Here is a 20,122-nt window from a genome sequence, read left to right on the forward strand (position 1 = left end):
GCATCATGGTTTGGGCCTGCTTTACTTCAGCAGGGACAGGGAAGATGGTTAAAATTGATGGGAAGATGGATGGAGCCAAATACAGGACCATTCTGGAAGAAAACCTGATGGAGTCTGCAAAAGACCTGAGACTGGGACGGAGATTTGTCTTCCAACAAGACAATGATCCAAAACATAAAGCAAAATCTACAATGGAATGGTTCAAAAATAAACATATCCAGGTGTTAGAATGGCCAAGTCAAAGTCCAGACCTGAATCCAATCGAGAATCTGTGGAAAGAACTGAAAACTGCTGTTCACAAATGCTCTCCATCCAACCTCACTGAGCTCGAGCTGTTTTGCAAGGAGGAATGGGAAAAAATTTCAGTCTCTCGAAAAACTGATAGAGACATAAAGCGACTTACAGCTGTAATCGCAGCAAAGGTGGCGCTACAAAGTATTAACTTAAGGGGGCTGAATAATTTTGCACGCCCAATTTTTCAGTTTTTGATTTGTTAAAAAGTTTGAAATATCCAATAAATGTTGTTCCACTTCATAATTGTGTCCCACTTGTTGTTGATTCTTCACAAAAAAATACAGTTTTATATCTTTATGTTTGAAGCCTGAAATGTGGCAAAAGGTCGCAAAGTTCAAGGGGGCCGAATACTTTCGCAAGGCACTGTATATGTCACAGTTGCACATTTTTTGGTCCTTAAATAAAACTGGTATACTTTTTATTTATCAAAATCTTCTTTAATCAATTTCGGTCTTTAATGCAGGGCCAACAAACTAGTTCCTTACTTTCTCCCCCTTCTACTTGCCTCTTCCAGTTTTGCGGTAATGCTGCAATCAGTTGGTTGTAATTTTGGGTAGAGCAGACACTTCCATATATTTTTGTTAGCTGCATGTGTGACATAACTCCACCAGTCTTATTTATGATATCATTTACAAAGACGATACCGTTTTTAAACATTCTGTTATTTCTGCATTTGTTCCTCTAGCGAGGAGAAGAAGGGCTCTGGTAAACCCAAGAGGAAGTTTGTGGCTGCAGACCTGATGAACATGCATGACATTCTGTCCAAGAACATGTACAAGATCAGACAACGGGTGAGTCGATTCCTTAACAAGGTTAACCTTACGCAGAGCCCTGTTTGTTACATGAAAGTTTGTTCTTCCATACCTGTGTGTGCTGTACCTCACGTGCTGTTTTGCATAATGCCTGTGGTCGGCAGTACATTTCCATAAGTGACCTCACCTTTTGAAAACGAGCCACAGGGAGTGTGTTTGTGTTTTCATGTGATGGGATTCTCTCTGTGACCTTATCTTATTACCTACCCACTCCTTCACAGTCCCCCCCCCCCCACAACACAAAAACAAACACACCTGTTACTGTCACAGATCTCATTGTATCATTGGTTTCGACATTAGATCATGTGATGTGTTGCCTTTCTATTGGAACCGTTTGACTTCCACTCTCCTAAGCCCTAAAACAGGTCTGACAGCTCCTTGTCCCACCATGCGGCCATCATTTAAACTAAAAATATTTTACCTTTATTTAATAACTACGCAAGTCAGTTAAGAACAAATTCTTATTTTCAATGATGGCCTAGGAACAGTGGGTTAACTGCCTAGGAACAGTGGGTTAACTGCCTAGGAACAGTGGGTTAACTGCCTTGTTCAGGGGCAGAACAGATGTTTTACCTTGTCAGCTCGGGGATTTGGTCTTACAACATTTTGGTTACTAGTCCAACGCTCTTACCACTAGGCTACCTGCCGCCCCGGTTAGAGTGTCTGTTGATCACCAACCCCGTATACTAGATCTACCCATTACACAAATAACCTAGGGATGCTTATACCTATCCAATCCTCTCAGATCTACAGAAGTGAAGTATATTGGATTAGGGGCAATGGGTTTATTAAGGGCATTGGGCGTCTCTCTGTAGTGATGAGTGTTTTCCAGGAGAGAGGGAGGTACGGCAGCTCGTTAGACACAAACAGAGCCAGGTATCATTTAGATAAGCATCATGGTTCAGACAGTTCAGGGTGTGGCCAGCTACGTTTGGGTGACTGCCCAGAGCCACAGAAAGAGGGTATTGTGGTAAAACATAAAAGCTGGGGTGTGTAAAATCGACTCTCGTTGTGTAATCAGGAGTGTAGGCTATAGCAGCAGTCTCTCTGTAAGGACTGCTGTGTCATTGTGTTATTAAGAGAATACAGGTGCAAGTGGGTGTGTCATTAGTGTGTGTGTCATTAGTGTGTGTGTGTCATTAGTGTGTGTGTCATCAGTGTGTGTGTGTCATTAGTGTGTGTGCCATTAGTGTGTGTGTCATTAGTGTGTGTGTCATTAGTGTGTGTGTGTCATTAGTGTGTGTGTGTGTGTGCGTGTGTGTGTGCCATTAGTGTGTGTGTGTGTCATTAGTGTGTGTGTGTCATTAGTGTTTGTGTGTCATTAGTGATTGTGTGTGTCATTAGTGATTGTGTGTGTGTCATTAGTGTGTGTGTCATTAGTGTGTGTGTCATTAGTGTGTGTGTGTGTGTCATTAGTGTGTGTGTGTGTCATTAGTGTGTGTGTGTCATTAGTGTGTGTGTGTCATTAGTGTGTGTGTGTGTGTGTGTGTCATTAGTGTGTGTGTGTCATTAGTGTGTGTGTGTCATTAGTGTGTGTGTGAACCATTATTGTGTGTGTGCCATTAGTGTGTGTGTGTGGGTGTCATTAGTGTGTGCGTGTGTTATTAGTGTGTGTGTGTGTCATTAGTGTGTGTGTCATTAGTGTGTGTGTGTCATTAGTGTGTCTATGTCATTATTGTGTGTGTGTCATTAGTGATTGTGTGTGTGTCATTAGTGTGTGTGTCATTAGTGTGTCTATGTCATTAGTGTGTGTGTGTGTCATTAGTGTGTGTGTCATTAGTGTGTATGTGTGTGTGTCATTAGTGTGTGTGTATCATTAGTGTGTGTGTCATTAGTGTGTGTGTCATTAGTGTGTTTGTCATTAGTGTGTTTGTCATTAGTGTGTTTGTCATTAGTGTGTGTGTCGTTAGTGTGTGTGTCATTAGGAGATTAAAGCAGGGTGGTACAGATAGAGCTACTGTATGTAGAAACCTCATGTTAGATTGGGGGTGTTTCCTGCAATATATTGGCCTCTGCTACACTATGACGTTGTATCCGATTTTCTATGCGGTGTGTGTTTTATGTCATGTGTTGTGTGTTATAGTGCGTGTTATCAGACGGTGGGTGTGTCTTATGTATGGTATGTTTCTCTGTGTGTTTTTCCAGACCACAGCTTACACCACCAAGCACTCCCTGCCCAACGACAGCCGGACAAAAGAGATCCTGATCCGACGGCACACCAGCATCCGACGCAGCCTCCGACCCGGCAGCTTCAACGGACCGGTACGGAACACACGGACTTACAGTACCAGTCAAAAGTTTGGGCGCACCTACTCATTCAAGGGTTTTACTTTATTTTTTACTATTTTCTACATTGTAGAATAATAGTGAAGACATCAAAACTATGAAATAACACTTATGGAATCATGTAGTAACCAAAAAAATGTTTAAACAAATCTAAATATATTTGAGATTTGAGATTCTTCAAAGTAGCCACCCTTTGCCTTGATGATAGCTTTGCATACTCTTGGCATTCTCTCAACCATATTCAGCTGGAATGCTTTTCCAATAGTCTTGAAGGAGTTCCCACATATTCTCAGCACTTGTTGGCTGCTTTTCCTTCACTCTGCGGTTCAACTCATCCAAAACCATCTCGATTGGGTTGAAGTCAGGTGATTGTGCAGGCCAGGTCATCTGATGCGTCACTCCATCACTCTCCTTCTTGGTCAAATAGCCCTTACACAGCTTGGAGGTGTGTTGGGTCATTGTCCTGTTGAAAAACAAACGATAGTCCCACTAAGCTCAAACCAGATGGGATGGCGTATCGCTGCAGAATGCTGTGGTAGCCATGCTGGTTAAGTGTGCCTTGAATTGTAAATAAATCACAGACAGTGTCACCAGCAACTCAACCCCACACCATCACACCACCTCCTCCATGCTTCATGGTGGGAACCACACATGTGGAGATCATCCGTTCACCTACTCTGCGTCTCACAAAACACGGCGGTTGGAACCGAAAATCTCAAATTTGGACTCATCAGACCAAAGGACAAATTTCCACCAGTCAAATGTCCATTGCTCGTGTTTTTTGGCCCAAGCAAGTCTCTTCATCTTATTGGTGTCCTTTAGTAGTGGTTTCTTTGCAGCAATTCGACCACAAAGGCCTGATTCACATTATTTTTATTTCTACTTTGCACATTCTTCCATTGCAAAACTACCATTCCAGTGTTTTACTTGCTATATTGTATTTACTTTGCCACCATGGCCTTTTTTGCCTTTACCTCCCTTCTCACCTCATTTGCTCACATTGTATATAAACTTGTTTATACTGTATTATTGACTGTATGTTTGTTTTACTCCATGTGTAACTCTGTCGTTGTATCTGTCGAACTGCTTTGCTTTATCTTGGCCAGGTCGCAATTGTAAATGAGAACTTGTTCTCAACTTGCCTACCTGGTTAAATAAAGGTAAAATAAAATAAATAAAATAAATTCACACAGTCTCCTCTGAACAGTTGATGTTGAGATGTGTCTGTTACTTGAACTCTGTGGGATGCAATTTCTGAGGCTGGTAACTCTAATAAACGTATCCTCTGCGGCAGAGGTAACTCTGGGTCTTCCATTCCTGTGGGGGTCCTCATGAGAGCCAGTTTCATCATAACGCTTGATGGTTTTTGCGACTGAACTTGAAGAAACGTTCAAAGTTCTTGAAATTCTCCGGGTTGACTGACCTTCAGGTCTTAAAGTAATGATGGTCTGTCATTTCTCTTTGCTTATTTGAGCTTTTCTTGCCATAATATGGACTTGGTCTTTTACCAAATAGGGCTATCTTCTGTATACCACCCCTACCTTCTCACAACACAACTGATTTGCTCAAATGCATTAAGAATTATAGAAAGCACAAATAAACTTTTAACATGGCACACCTGTTAATTGAAATGCATTCCAGGTGGCTACCTCATGAAGCTGGTTGAGAGAATGCCAAGCGTGTGCAAAGCTGTCATCAAGGCAAAGGGTGGCTACTTGAAGAATCTCAAATATAACATCTATTTTGATTTGTTTAATACTTTTTTCATACAACATGATTCCATATGTGTTATTTTATAGTGGTGATGTCTTCACTATTATTCTACAATGTAGAAAATAGTAAAAATAAAGAATAACCTTTGAATGAGTACTGCAGGTGTGTCCACATGTTTGACTGTTACTCTACGTTAGGAACATATATTAACCTAAATCATTTAGTAGTAATGTTAGAACAGATATTAACCTAAATATTTAAGTAGTAATGTTAGAATAGATATTAACCTAAATGTTTTAGTAGTAATGTTAGAATAGATATTAATCTAAATATTTTAGTGGTAATGTTAGAATAGATATTCATCTAAATATTTTAGTAGTAATGTTAAAATAGATATTAATCTAAATATTTTAGTGGTAATGTTAGAATAGATATTAATCAAAATATTTTAGTGGTAATGTTAGAATAGATATTAATCTAAATATTTTAGTAGTAATGTTAGAATAGATATTAATCTAAATATTTTAGTAGTAATGTTAGAATAGATATTAATCTAAATATTTTAGTAGTAATGTTAGAATAGATATTAATCTAAATATTTTCGTAGTAATGTTAGAATAGATATTAATCTAAATATTTTAGTAGTAATGTTAGAATAGATATTAATCTAAATATTTTCGTAGTAATGTTAGAATAGATATTAATCTAAATATTTTCGTAGTAATGTTAGAATAGATATTAATCTAAATATTTTCGTAGTAATGTTAGAATAGATATTAATCTAAATATTTTCGTAGTAATGTTAGAATAGATATTAATCTAAATATTTTCGTAGTAATGTTAGTAATGCAGGTCAAGTCTATGCACAGCATTTCATGATTCGCTAAAAAAATACATGTTACAGGAAAACCCTTTGTTGTGATCAAAGTGTACAACCTCTTATCTCTCTCTTTATTCCCCTCTCACCTCCTCCCTTTTTCTTTCTCTCAGAATGAGGCCAAGTCCCAGAAGTACTTTTCTCTGCCTCCAGGGAAGAGTCTGGACTCAAAGTTCCCTCCTCAGAGACTGAGGCATACAGGTGATGCTCAAAATGAAGTGTGTGTGTGTGTCACTCTATAATCTCTACAATATTTAGGCTCTTTGCACATCAATGCTTGGATCCTAAACTAAATTGATGTCTCTCTCTTTCACTCAGGTAATGATGATGATGAGACCATGTCGGAGATGGATTACCCATCAGCGCGCTCCAGGTTTAACCAGCCCAGTCGCTCCTCATCCCGAGCAATGCTGCCCCTACGCAGGCTGAACACACTGAAAGAGGTGCCCTCTAGCTCTGTTGTGGACCTGGTGGATGAGATGAGTGGAGGAAGAGGTGCCTGGGGGCGTGGCATGTCCCGACTAAACTCCTCCTCCAGTGATTCCCGGATACCCGCCCCTCGCCGTCACCACGACCCCTCCAACGGCCCTGATAATGGCTCCTCAGGTGACCATGGCAGCGGTGACAACGGGCCAGAGGGGGAGCAGCAGCCCTTGTCCCCGACCCCAGCCTGGGCTGCAGAGCCTGGTGACCTTGACGACAGCGGAACGCAGAAACCGCTGCTCAGGCCACAGTGGAAGACTCGGAAACCCTAGAACACCTGAGGACTAATCAGCTGTCAGGAAAGTAGCAGGAGGACTGCTATAGGCTGTCTTGGGTTCTAATCTACAACGACTCCAGAATCTCAGAACTGTGAAGTGTCAAATACCACAAGATTAAAATGCACTACAAGCCAAAGGGGGAATGAATAATTGAATTTTCTACAGTGATCCTCAACTGGGAGTTTTTTAATGGGTCAGTGTCAAAAAATAAATAAATAAATACCCTAGTCTGAACTTAAACAACTAAAACCAGGTAGAACGTTTGTAGAAATTATAATGAACCTACATTTTTATTAGAATTTAACCACTGAACTATTTTTGTGTTCCATATTGAGTTATTAGCAGATTTGATTGCTTTTGTGATCTTAAACCAGTGAGCATAACATTCTTCATCAAGAATATGTGCAAAATTGAATTATTGACAATGAAAAAAGTGGGACTGTTGTTCCCTTGTCATATAATTTGTACATTTACTATCAATATAGTATTAAAAATAGTTTTCCAGATTGCATTTTGCCCCCAAAATATTTGTCATGCCAATATTGGGATCATGACTGAGACAACCTGGTTCAATTTGGGTCCCTAGGAACCACTGGTCTACAACCAACCACTATCTGAAGAACAAAGACCCTTGCAACACAACACTCTAAATAAGATATCAAGTAAAACAATTCTAAAAGACTTATCTTCACTATTAGACCCACAGAGATCCTATTAAATTAATAGAGATTCTATGTGTCGTTCTACATTATGTTTATGTGCACACACGCTTGTACCATACCAGGAAGACATTTGATTTACTTTCACCCCTGTATTTACCTGCAAGATTTCAATTACATTATTTCATAGATTTTAATACATTGGTATATCTCTATGCAAGTGAAGACACTTTCAGGAAAGACACTTCTTATCTTCTAGCTTTTCTGTTTTTTTGTTTCTCCTTGTGTCTGATATTCAGACCAGTAATATCTTAACAGGGTCTTCATGAACACTGCTCTGACTATCTGTGTTGCTTGAGTTAAGTAATAAAATCTTGATGTATAATGTTGAAATGACACCTTATTTCTTGTCAAAATGGTCGTTCTAGTTGCTGTATTGCAGAGTTGGATCAGTGTTTAAAGTCTCATGCTACACTCATGTAAAACTCTGAAAATACTACTGGTAAACCGGGAGCAACAGGTTGTGTGCATTCACCAGCTTTCAACTCTTTGAGAATGCAGATTGGCTAATGGCAAACAAGCTGCTACAACTACAACTGAAAAGTACAGCTATCATGCTTGTAATCAAGTTATAGTGTTAAAAGTATATATATAAATAGGTTTGGTTTATTGTATTTTTGTTGTGTTGTATTTACTGCTGAAAACGCTATCGAGGTCATTTCCTTAGTAGGTGACGTCAGAGTTCAACATGTGGGAGAAGTCGGAGCTCAGGGATGTTAGACGAGTTTGACGCTAGTAATTACTAGTTGGAGGGGCGTTCAAGTGTATTCTCTCCAGTCATATGCTCATATTTATGAATTTATGGGATGTCACGAACTCAGCATTAGCAACAGAGCTAAAAACACCTTGTAGGAGAAAGAAATCTCAAACTATCAGTCATCCATCATCAAATTGAAAAAAAATTCAACTGAAGTTATGGAACTGACATTTACATTCAAAACATTCACTTGTTTAGGAATAAACTTATTTTATTGTCAAATGGTATGATCTTTACTTCCTTCATATGAATCATTCAGCACAATAAGTGTCTTCATAACATTCAGTAGCATTTGGGTCAGTGTAAGGGCAACTCCATTCAAAATAAGATCATTCATATATAAATAATAATGAACAGTACATTTATGAATTAGACTAAACTCAACATGGACAATGTAGAATAAGGGAAAATAAATGATTTAAAATTGAAAATAAATGATATATTTGTATAAAAGTAAACATTTCCATTGAAAAGGCCCTGATACCGTAGTGGTTAAAGGAAGTACGATGATGTTACCCACAGACACTGACCTAAGATCCTTGGAAAATGTGTTTTACTTCCCCACGCGTGGTTAGGGTTTAGGATTTTAGGGTTTAGGAAGGGTAAATGAATCCTAGATATGTGCCTGTGGACAACCAGTACTCAAGCTCAGTTAAGGTTCTTGATCCGTTTCCCCAGTGTGTACTAGATCACTCACACAAAAGGATTCAAAAGCACTGGATTGGTGTGGATGTATTCACACCAATCCAAATATGTTCAACCCTTAAAGGGAGGGTGACGGAGTGCACACTTCTGTGAGAAGGGAGAGAAAATAGAATGTGGCGCCAGAGAGGAAAGAGGAGCCCCTTCATCTGCTGTCCACCCTCATAAGATAGGTCAGAAACAGAGCATTTGGGGGAAATTAGCATTCTCAGTACCAATACTTTCCTGGACTATTTGTAGTGGTTATTAAGGAAGAGCAGGATTACATTAGAGTAACATTAGACTTATATGTTGTTGTTTTTAATTGAATTATTGCCTCTCACTAGAGACATAAACATTTGAATATTTCTAGGTTATAAGAACCTAATGAGCCACTGACATGCTGTTGACCTACGCTAAGCTAACTTAGCATGGACAACTTCCCATTCCTTTTACAGAGGGTTGCTGGCTTTGTTCACGGTCGCCTTGGCAACACTGAACTTTTTGCATTCTCCCCTGTTTGGGGAACTGAAGTGGGGGAAGAGCGATGCTGATGATGACCCGGTCTGTTTAGGGGACTGAAGTGGGGAATAGCCATGCTGATGATGACCCGGCCTGTTTGGGGGACTGAAGTGGGGAATAGCCATGCTGATGATGACCCGGTCTGTTTGGGGGACTGAAGTGGGGGGAAGAGCGATGCTGATGATGACCTGGGTCCTATCGGTGCTGTGATGTCATCACATCGAGACCCAACCAACAGAGCTGGAGTTGTGGCTAAAAAAACAAACAATGAAACAACCCCCAGATGACACGTCAACAAAAACCAGCCCCAACAGTTCTGCATCAGTCTCCAGTCTCCAGTGCTGTGGTAGTTTTCACCCTCTCTCATTCATTCACTCTCTCATTCATTCACTCTCTCACTGTGAGTGACTCAGAGTTGTGCCTCTTTCCTCTTGCCCCTCTCATCCCATTTTGGCACCCTGACCAACAGCAGGACGATGCCCGCTAACGCCAGCCCTACCCCCAGAATCGGGGGCCCACAGGGACTAAATTCCTGGGCCAGCCCCGAGAGTAGGGGTGCGAGCACGCGCCCCACCGCGGTCACTGACTGCCCCGCCCCGATGAGTGTGCCGCTGTCGTGAGCGCCCCCTTTCTGCAGTATCAGGTCAGTGATGCAGGTGCGTCCGATGGTTGTAGAGATGGCGATGAAAGTGGAACATAAAAACACGTGCCAGACACTGGGCGCTACGGCGTAGAGCAGGATCAGGCAACACGTGAGGACCGAAGAGTATAGCAACAGCGCCGACATGTTGTTACCGTACAGTTTAGTGATGGGTCCCACCAAGAACCCGGCTAGGGCTCCCAGGGTAGAGCTGTAGCTGATTAGATAACCTGTGGCTTTGGGCTTCAGCATGAAGCGCTCCTCCATGGCCAGGGAGAAGTTACTGTAGTACAGCATTATGGCCATGGCCATGAGCAGACGCACCAGGAACAGGTCCCACATGTCTGAGGAGGCCACACTGCTAATCTTGGAGCCCACCGAAGAGAGCTGACGCCAGGCAGAAGGGAGCAGGGACACCTCCCCCCAGTCCAGATCCCAGTTCCAGCTCCTCTGGTTCTTCTCTGGAGCCACGGATCCCGTGACCGCTGCCGCCGGCGCTGTCGTTTGGTTGTCGCTGTTGCCTTGGGAGCAGTTTTGATGTGTTGACGTGAAGTGGTTGTCGTTGTCGTGGCAGCTGGCATTGCTAGCGCTGCTGTTGGAGTTAGCATCGGTGCGTGGGGTTAGTGCATCGCTCCAGGGAAGCAGCCAAACTAGACCTGGATGGAACACAACAAACACAAGGTTAGACAGCACACGTCCCATCCTTCCACATCCACAAAATGGCTAAGAGTTAAGGTGTGATGTAGAATTGGTTGGAATTGGGAATACCAACATAAGTGCCTTGCACACCCTTTGCCTACTCTCCTGCTCCTCCCCTCTCTCTCCTTGCCTCTCCCTCCCTCCCTCCCCCATCTCCTCTCCTCATCCTCACCCCCAGCTACCTGCGTTGATGATGAAGGTGGCGGTGCAGGAGAAACCCCACCTACCTGCGTTGAGGAGGAAGATGGCGGCACAGGAGAAACCCCACCTACCTGCGTTGAGGAGGAAGATGGCGGCGCAGGAGAAACCCCACCTACCTGCGTTGAGGAGGAAGATGGTGGCGCAGGAGAAACACCACCTACCTGCGTTGAGGAGGAAGGTGGCGGTGCAGGAGAAACCCCACCTACCTGCGTTGAGGAGGAAGGTGGCGGCGCAGGAGAAACCCCACCTACCTGCGTTGAGAAGGAAGGTGGCGGAGCAGGAGAAACCCCACCTACCTGCGTTGAGGAGGAAGGTGGCGGCACAGGAGAAATCCCACCTACCTGTGTTGAGGAGGAAGATGGCGGCACAGGTGAAGGATGCGGTGTAGAAGCCTCCGTCATGTTCAGTGAGGTAGCCCCCCACCACGGGTCCCAAGATGAAGCCCATGCTGGAGGCCACGTTGAAGTGTCCCATCACTAGGGGGCGCTCCACCTCAGACACCAGATCAGACAGCAGGGCCCGGCAGATGGACAGGGAGTGCTTGAACAGCCCTGGAGGACAGAGCGAGAGGGAGCAGACACATGACAGAGAAGTTGTTTTTATGTTTGTGTTAACAGAATGTTAATGATCAATTATGTTTTTACTGACAGTCACGGTGCATCTAAAACATCTAAGTATTTTTTGGTTTTTACATACCTGAACGATTCAGACTCAGATATATGGTAGAGGTCTTTCGAGGCTAAAGCCTCTGAAGAAAGAAGTCTCCTCCCTGACTCACCTAATTGTTTCTACCTCCCCCTCTCCCGCCCAGTTTGACTCACCCACAGGGATCCTAGCCAGGAGAAATAGGGCGATGCTGGTGGACATCCCCAGCAGGCCGTAGCCCAGAGCACTCAGCAGCAGACACATCAGCATAGAGTATCGCCTCCCGACCACGTCACTCCAGCTGCCCTGCCGATCACAACCACCATCATCACACATAGTACAATGAAATCAGAGTCAATTGAATTGGCTGTTTTCTGGATGTGGCCTGTGGGGATTACCACAGAGACCTGGCTGTACCCTTCCTCCCTCCTTCCTCCCTCCATCAACCCTTCCCTCCCTCCCTGTCTGTTCACTGGGGCCACAAACGATTCCTTCTCCTCCTCTCATGACCCCTGAGATGTAAACCAATTTCAGGAGACTGTTGGGGAAGGGGAAGTGCCTCTCACAACTCTACTCTGAGAACCTCTGTCTCTCTTCAGAGGAGATCTCTCTCAGCATACAGTATCAATCTTGTTAAGAGACGTAGATTCAGAGGAATTTGTGGATGTTCATGGAGTGTTAGTGGTTAGTGCATGGTAGACCATCAAACTCCAGGTCACTGCTGACGTCCTATCAGAACCTCAGATGTTGACATCGTTGTGGAGACCAAAGGACACAAACACCATGTCAGGTGAGGTCTTAGGGTAGTGTGTGTGTGAGTGTGTGTGTGTGTGTGTGTGTGTGTGTGTGTGTGTGTGTGTGTGTGTGTGTGTGTGTGCGTGCGTGCGTGCGTGCGTGCGTGCGTGCGTGCGTGCGTGTGTGTGTGTGTGTGTGTGTGTGTAACTGTTCTATGCTGTCATACCAGAAACACATTGGCGTTCAACAAGTCATACAGTACCACAATACTACTGTCTGTCTTCAGAACGCCGTCAGTACTTACCACTATAGTGCTAGAGAAGAGTTGTAGGATCCCATATGTGGAGCCTGAAACATAAACCAATGCATTAGGTACAGATTATGACCCATTCTGAATGTTGAACTGTTGTTTATAGACCAATGCTAACAGTGGTGAGCCGCTAGCCACTAGAGATATTTATGATTACAGCTTGCCTACGATGTAAGCCGCAGTAGCACTTTGCATAAGCTATCAGACCCTGTGAACTCAATCAGTGCTCACAGTGATATGAAATGAGTAAGTATATCAGCTGGTGATTTCACACGCAGAGAGAAAGCTTATTTAGCAGAAAAAGACAATTCCTCCATCTGTTGTCCTCACAGGTCCCAATTCATTTGTTTCATACAATATTTCATGCAATAAGTGTATTCTTTAGAATTTCCCAGGTTGGCCAGCTACAGCTAAATTATACCACCACTTCTGATGTATGAAAACATATTACAAACTATGACACTGATGTGAACTCTCCTGTTTTTTCTGGTATTATATCTTCATCATCTTCATACCTACTAAGCCTGCCACGGTGGGGCTGGCCCCAAGGGCCTTGACATGGTGACTCAGCAGGGGAATGATCAAGCTCACCCCAAACAGGTCCTGGTGAGGAGACAGAGAGACAGAAGAGAGAGAGAGGGGGGAGAGAGAGAAGGAGAGAGAGAGAGAGAGAGAGAGAGGAGACAGAGCAGAGAGAGAGAGAGAGAGAGAGAGAGAGAGAGAGAGAGAGAGAGAGAGAGAGAGAGAGAGAGAGAGAGAGCAGAGAGAGAGAGAGAGAGAGAGAGAGAGAGAGAGAGAGAGAGAGAGAGAGAGAGAGAGAGAAAGAGAGAGAGAGAGCATAGACTGAGTGACTGCAGCAGGTGTTCTTTTAGTTCAAACACTGTTGAGCTACAGCAACGACACTGTCATAGACAACACATAAACAACGACCACAACAAACACCCAGGAAGAAGTTTGTAGTGGGGAAATGTAAGGTGAATTAAGTTCTCATTCAGTTTAGAGTGATTAACACAATGCTTGTATTTTAGTTTTCCCTTTCTGTAACACATATGATTTCCAGTGATCTATTTGTGACACTTGTTTGTGTGTTGGTTGGCGGTCACTAGACTTGTCACTGACTGCTATGGGTTGTTCTCATTTCCTTTGATAGTAATTGACGCCAGAGCTACTGAAGGTACCAGGACTGAGAACAAACGGATTATTATTGTACTGATGACATTGTGAACACTGTCATTCTGTAGCAGGTGGAAAAATCACTGTCTTTTGTCTTGAACATTTGGTACTGTCTGATCAGTCCTTGTACCTTCAGTCTAGTGACCTTCAACCAGTACACAAATGAGTGTCAAAAATCGAGGGTTATAATAGTAAACAAAAACTGAGAAGAAAAATAATCATTCAAAAACAATTTAGTAAACTGAAATAAAATAATTAACAAACCCGTTTGAAAAACTAAAACTATACTGAAACTATTATCTTTGACTTCAAAACAAACTAAATTAAAACCATCATGAATTATGTACAGTTTTAGCTTTTGGGGGAAGAAATCAAATGAAGTTTTCAAGCTTTGGGTGACATTGAGATTGACTTGATAATTTAAAGGTAGACTCAGCGACTACGTCATGGTGTGGTGGTAAAACTAAAGCAACAATGTCAGACACTACTATGGTTTTCCAACAGCAAAGGTTCAGATCAACATGGCAATGTTGCCATTGTTTAATAAAAGGTTTTCTTAATAATGTCAAAGTAAACATGTATCTAACCCTTAAGGCACACAATCACAAACTGAAATCCTAATATTTATTTGTATTGCTTTTAATCTTTTTAATGAATTTATCTTATTAACACTTTGTTCTAGCTAGCTATTTGTGTAGGTAGCTATCAAGTAAACACAATGATGGGTGTATGGGTGTACACATTGTACAATCAATTAGTGAGACCCTTATGATTGGTTGACAATAAAGCCTCCCACAATGGTGAAGGTTTGATGTTGGTGAAGAGTTGATGTTGGTGAAGTGCTGATGTTGGTGAAGAGCTGGTGTTGGTGAAGAGCTGATGTTGGTGAAGAGCTGATGTTGGTGAAGAGTTGATGTTGGTGAAGGGTTGATGTTGGTGAAGAGCTGATGTTGGTGAAGAGTTGATGTTGGTGAAGAGTTGATGTTGGTGAAGAGTTGATGTTGGTGAAGAGCTGATGTTGGTGAAGAGTTGATGTTGGTGAAGAGCTGATGTTGGTGAAGAGTTGATGTTGGTGAAGAGTTGATGTTGGTGAAGAGCTGATGTTGGTGAAGAGCAGATGTTGGTGAAGAGCTGATGTTGGTGAAGAGCTGATGTTGGTGAAGAGCTGATGTTGGTGAAGAGCTGATGTTGGTGAAGAGTTGATGTTGGTGAAGGGTTGATGTTGGTGAAGGGTTGATGTTGGTGAAGAGTTGATGTTTGTGAAGAGTTGATGTTGGTGAAGAGTTGATGTTGGTGAAGAGCTGATGTTGGTGAAGAGCAGATGTTGGTGAAGAGCTGATGTTGGTGAAGAGCTGATGTTGGTGAAGAGCTGATGTTGGTGAAGAGCTGATGTTGGTGAAGAGTTGATGTTGGTGAAGGGTTGATGTTGGTGAAGGGTTGATGTTGGTGAAGAGCTGATGTTGGTGAAGAGTTGATGTTGGTGAAGAGTTGATGTTGGTGAAGAGCTGATGATGTTGGTGAAGAGCTTGATGTTGGTGAAGAGCTGATGTTGGTGAAGAGTTGATGTTGGTGAAGAGTTGATGTTGGTGAAGAGTTGATGTTGGTGAAGAGCTGATGTTGGTGAAGGGTTGATGTTGGTGAAGAGCTGATGTTGGTGAAGAGTTGATGTTGGTGAAGAGCTGATGTTGGTGAAGAGTTGATGTTGGGGAAGAGTTGATGTTGGTGAAGAGCTGATGTTGGTGAAGAGCTGCTGCTGAGAACTTGCATTTGACTGCAGTGAAAACTTCATGACCTTTGATCACTTCATTTAAAAAAAAAGTTAATGGTCTGTTGGTGGTTTCAAGACGATTGCTTTTGTGAAGTCGGGTCACCGCCTTTCTATGAGGATAACAATTGTCTAACTTGCGCCTACATGTCTGACTTGCGCCTACATGTCTGACTTGCGCCTACATGTCTGACTTGCGCCTACATGTCTGACTTGCGCCTTGTCTGACTTGCGCCTACATGTCTGACTTGCGCCTAATGTCTGACTTGCGCCTTGTCTGACTTGCGCCTAATGTCTGACTTGCGCCTACATGTCTGACTTGCGCCTACATGTCTAACTTGCACCTACATGTCATGTCTGACTTGCGCCTACATGTCTGACTTGCGCCTACATGTCTGACTTGCGCCTACATGTCTGACTTGCGCCTACATGTCTGACTTGCGCCTACATGTCTGACTTGCGCCTACATGTCTGACTTGCGCCTCATGTCTGACTTGCGCCTACATGTCTGACTTGCGCTTGCGCCTACATGTCTGACTAACATGTCTGATTGTCTGCGCCTACATGTCTGACTTGCGCCTACATGTCTGACATGTCTGACTTGCGCCTACATGTCTGACTTGCGCCTGTCTGACTTGCGCCTACATGTCTGACTTGCGCCTACATGTCTGACTTGCGCCTACATGTCTGACTTGCGCCTACATGTCTGACTTGCGTCTGACTTGCGCCTACATGTCTGACTTGCGCCTACATGTCTGACTTGCGCCTACATGTCTGACTTGCGCCTACATGTCTGACTTGCGCCTACATGTCTGACTTGCGCCTACATGTCTGACTTGCGCCTACATGTCTGACTTGCGCCTACATGTCTGACTTGCACCTACATGTCTGACTTGCGTGAACATTACAAATCTCATGTGATGTACACACATACTGTATATGTTCAGTTTGCTAATGTGGGGTATGGTGGTTGGAGAAATGTTTATGTCAACATTATAAACAATGGCAACACTGCAGTCGGTTGCTTCTGCCTTACCTTTTAGCCCAGAATGTACCACACTTTGAAAGGTAGTGACCCGATTTGAGATGTGCACTGTGCAAGAATTTGCTCTCACACAGTAAAAGAGTATTTGCACATGTGCACAGGGGCGCTTCACCCTACTACAACGTGGCAGATGTGAAGACCCTGATCTTCTCAGAATAACAAGTCCTTCAGAGCAAAACACAGATTTCCAAGGACTGGATTCTGCTGGACAGGTTTTTTTGACAGTGCTGTGATGGGCCTCAACCCATCTCTTATGATCAGCTGGATCAGCATTAGAGTGACTGCCTGCAGAACAATCCATTCATGCATGTTTTGGCAAATGCAGGCACAATGTTTAATACATGTGATGTATGTTGTGGTAGTCTGAATGTCAGGGTCTCAAATTTCATATATGATGGAACCTCCTAAACCATAATCAATATTTGACATAGCATAAAAGCTCCTAATGTCATGATATAGCCCCTGTAAAGTTAAAAAACTGATGTCATCAGTAAGCATTTACCTCAACTATCAGGTTCAATGTCCAATGTGAGAGCACTGCTCACTCTCTCTCTCTCTCTCTCTCTCTCTCTCACTCTCACTCTCTCTCTCACACTCTCTCTTTGTCCCCCTCTCTCTCTCTGTCCCCCTCTCTCTCTCTGTCCCCCTCTCTCTCCCTATCCCCCTCTCTCTCTGTCCCCCTCTCTCTCTCTCTCTCTCCCTTTTAGACTCCATAAGATACACTGTTGCTAAAATTCTAATAGTTTGTCTAATTTCAGTTTATGTAACAAAAAAATCATATATCGTGTAGATAATCATTTTACCATCTAAACTGCTCTGAATGATCTTTTCCATAACCAAATATATTGTATTGTTAGCTGTTTGAAACTGCTGTACAAAACTGAAAGTAAAAGATGCAAAAACTAAATTTAAGAATAAGAGACATAAAAATATCGCACATAGAACAGATCTACCGCTTCTTAGACTTGCTTTCAATGGCAGTTACATATTTATAACTCATACTGTATTTCTATGTGCATTTGGTCGCCCAAAAAGTTAGGTATTTAAAGCGTGAGTTCAATACTTTCGTGTTCAAATGTAACCTTCAAAAAAGGTTACAATGTTGCACTTACCATGAACCCCACCACATAGATACATTGTATAATCCGTGTTCGTCTCCTTGGTGTTTGATTTAATATGCAACATTTTGCGTTCTTCATTCTCCCGCAATGACAGCACGCTACGGGTCGATGCGGAAGCGCTTACTGTCATCTACAGTGCGGATCAACCATAGCAAAAAACACCCTGCATGCAGTCTCGGGAATATTCGCTCTCTTCAGGGGTGTTCGTGTTCAATTTAACTTCCAACCACCTCAATTCAAACTTTTGAGGATGTACCGATATTGTCATATTTGACAGAAAATAGCGTACATTTAATCAAAGTGGATTCATTGAAGCGTCATGTGGATGATTGACCTGCTGGGGTCTAGTCTCGTCCCATTTGGCGCACCGAGAGATCTACCAGGTGGTATCGACCTGATGTCAGACAGTAAACCAAGCGCTGTATTTAATATCTGTCAGTCGTTCTAATACAGCAACTCTCTCAGCAAGACTCTCAGTTGGACTCTGTGCTAGTATGCATACCTTCTGTGTGTCTTGCTATGACTGCGTAAACGTGTCTGCAGTTATTAAATCATTACTTTAACAGTTAGTGTGAAAGTAACGTGTGTCACGGCTGAGGGAGATGGCAGGCGCGTGAAGTCAGGTGTATTATTTACAGCTCGGTGTTCAGTGTTCAGCGGTCGACTTGAAAACAAATAGATCCAGAATATTAAGCATAAACTAGAATAAACTTTTCTAGTAAACACTATTCTCAGTGTACTACAGCTATTTATCTTTATGCTGCTTTTGCTGAAAAATGACATGTTCTGACTGTGCAAGGCTGGCGCAAAGCCACTTCGTCACAGGTAGATGCACTGATTATTAACGGCATTAATAGTATGCAATAGGCCTATAAAGGCTTTCGTTTGTGATGGTGTAGTAGATGTTTAAATAAGGATGTTTTATGGTTGCTTCTAGTCCACCTACTGGACGTGGCTGGAACATTAAATGCTTCCCATTCTCACTACGCATTCCACTTTTCTAGCGTGTCCTTAATCGCAGGAAAAACATCAGGGACAGACTGATATTCTGAAAAAGGTACAGAGATTGGACTGCTGAGGACTGGGGTAAAGTCATTTTCTCTGATGAATCCCCTTTCCGATTGTTTGGGGCATCCGGAAAAAAGCTTGTCCGGAGAAGACGAGGAGAGCGCTACCATCAGTCCTGTGTCATGCCAACAGTAAATCATCCTTAGACCATTCATGTGTGGGGTTGCTTCTCAGCCAAGGGAGTGGACTCACTCACAATTGTTCATAAGAACACAGCCATGAATAAAGAATTGTTCCAACACATCCTCTTCTCCCAACCAACCAGGAACAGTTTGGTGACGAACAATGTCTTTTCCAGCATGATGGAGCACCTTGCCATAAGACAAAAGTGATAACTAAGTGGCTCGGGGAAGAAAACATTGATATTTTGGGTCCATGGCCAGGAATCTCCCCAGACCTTAATCCCATTGAGAACTTGTGGTCAATCCTCAAGAGGCGGGTGGACAAACAAAACCCCAACAAATTCTGACAAACTCCAAGCATTGATTATGCAAGAATGGTCTGCCATCAATCAGGATGTGGCCCAGAAGTTCATTGCCAATTGTCACGTCCTGACCTTAGTTCCTTTTTATGTCTATATTTTAGTTTGGTCAGGGCGTGAGTTGGGGTGGATATTCTATGTTTGTTCTGTGTGTTATAGTTCTATGTGTTTGGCCGGGTATGGTTCCCAATCAGAGGCAGCTGTCAATCGTTGTCTCTGATTGAGAACCATACTTAGGTAGCCTGTTCCCACCTGGTGTTTGTGGGTAATTGTTTTGCTGTATTTGTGTTTTCACCATAAAGAACTGTTTCGGTTTTCATTTCTTTTCCTCACTTTGTTATTTTGTATTTTTCGTGTTCTGATATAATAAATTTAACATGGACACGTACCACGCTGCATTTTGGTCCGATCCTTCCTACTCCTCATCAGACGAAGAAGTTAGTTACAGACAGCATGCCAGGGTGGATTGCAGAGGACAGGGTCAACACGGCAAATATTGACTCTGGGCATCAACTTCATGTAATTGTCAATAAAAGCTTTTGACACTTATGAAATGCTGGTAATTATACGTCAGTATTCCATAGTAACGTCTAAAGACACTGAAGCAGCAAACTTTGTGAACATTAATATTTGTGTCTCAACACTTTTGGCCACAACTTTTTTTTATCCAGTTACTTTCAAAGAGGGACAATGGGTGATACAAATATCTGTTTATTTCCTTATTAGAGGAGATGAAATAAAAGCCGATAGCACTGTGCTAATTAGGCTGTCTTCCTATGTTCTTAGTGGTAGCACTGTGCTAATTAGGCTGTCTTCC

The 20,122-nt window shown here is 42.7% G+C and overlaps 2 protein-coding genes across 2 annotated transcripts in view; one reads left to right on the plus strand and one right to left on the minus strand.

Annotated features, from left to right (window-relative positions):
* slc9a2 (solute carrier family 9 member 2) overlaps positions 1-8,076 on the plus strand; it is a 32,039-nt gene extending 23,963 nt beyond the window's left edge. Inside the window, exons 10-13 of the mRNA XM_024410130.2 lie at positions 980-1,085; positions 3,252-3,368; positions 6,096-6,183; positions 6,301-8,076. Coding sequence (XP_024265898.1) covers positions 980-1,085; positions 3,252-3,368; positions 6,096-6,183; positions 6,301-6,737 — 748 coding nt within the window. The 3' untranslated portion in view covers positions 6,738-8,076. The remainder of the gene's footprint in view (positions 1-979; positions 1,086-3,251; positions 3,369-6,095; positions 6,184-6,300) is intronic.
* Positions 8,077-8,409: 333 nt separating this feature from the next.
* Positions 8,410-18,179, minus strand: LOC112242177 (major facilitator superfamily domain-containing protein 9). The gene is made up of 6 exons (XM_042319881.1): positions 17,748-18,179; positions 13,168-13,255; positions 12,647-12,690; positions 11,784-11,913; positions 11,304-11,513; positions 8,410-10,718 (listed from the first exon to the last, which is right to left on the minus strand). Exons 1-6 carry the CDS (start codon positions 17,832-17,834, stop codon positions 9,832-9,834), a joined length of 1,446 nt encoding a protein of 481 aa, XP_042175815.1. The 5' UTR covers positions 17,835-18,179; the 3' UTR covers positions 8,410-9,831.
* Between the last annotated feature and the right edge of the window lie 1,943 nt (positions 18,180-20,122).

The sequence above is a fragment of the Oncorhynchus tshawytscha genome, linkage group LG03 (genome assembly GCF_018296145.1).
Source record: "Oncorhynchus tshawytscha isolate Ot180627B linkage group LG03, Otsh_v2.0, whole genome shotgun sequence".
Taxonomy (NCBI): domain Eukaryota; kingdom Metazoa; phylum Chordata; class Actinopteri; order Salmoniformes; family Salmonidae; genus Oncorhynchus; species Oncorhynchus tshawytscha.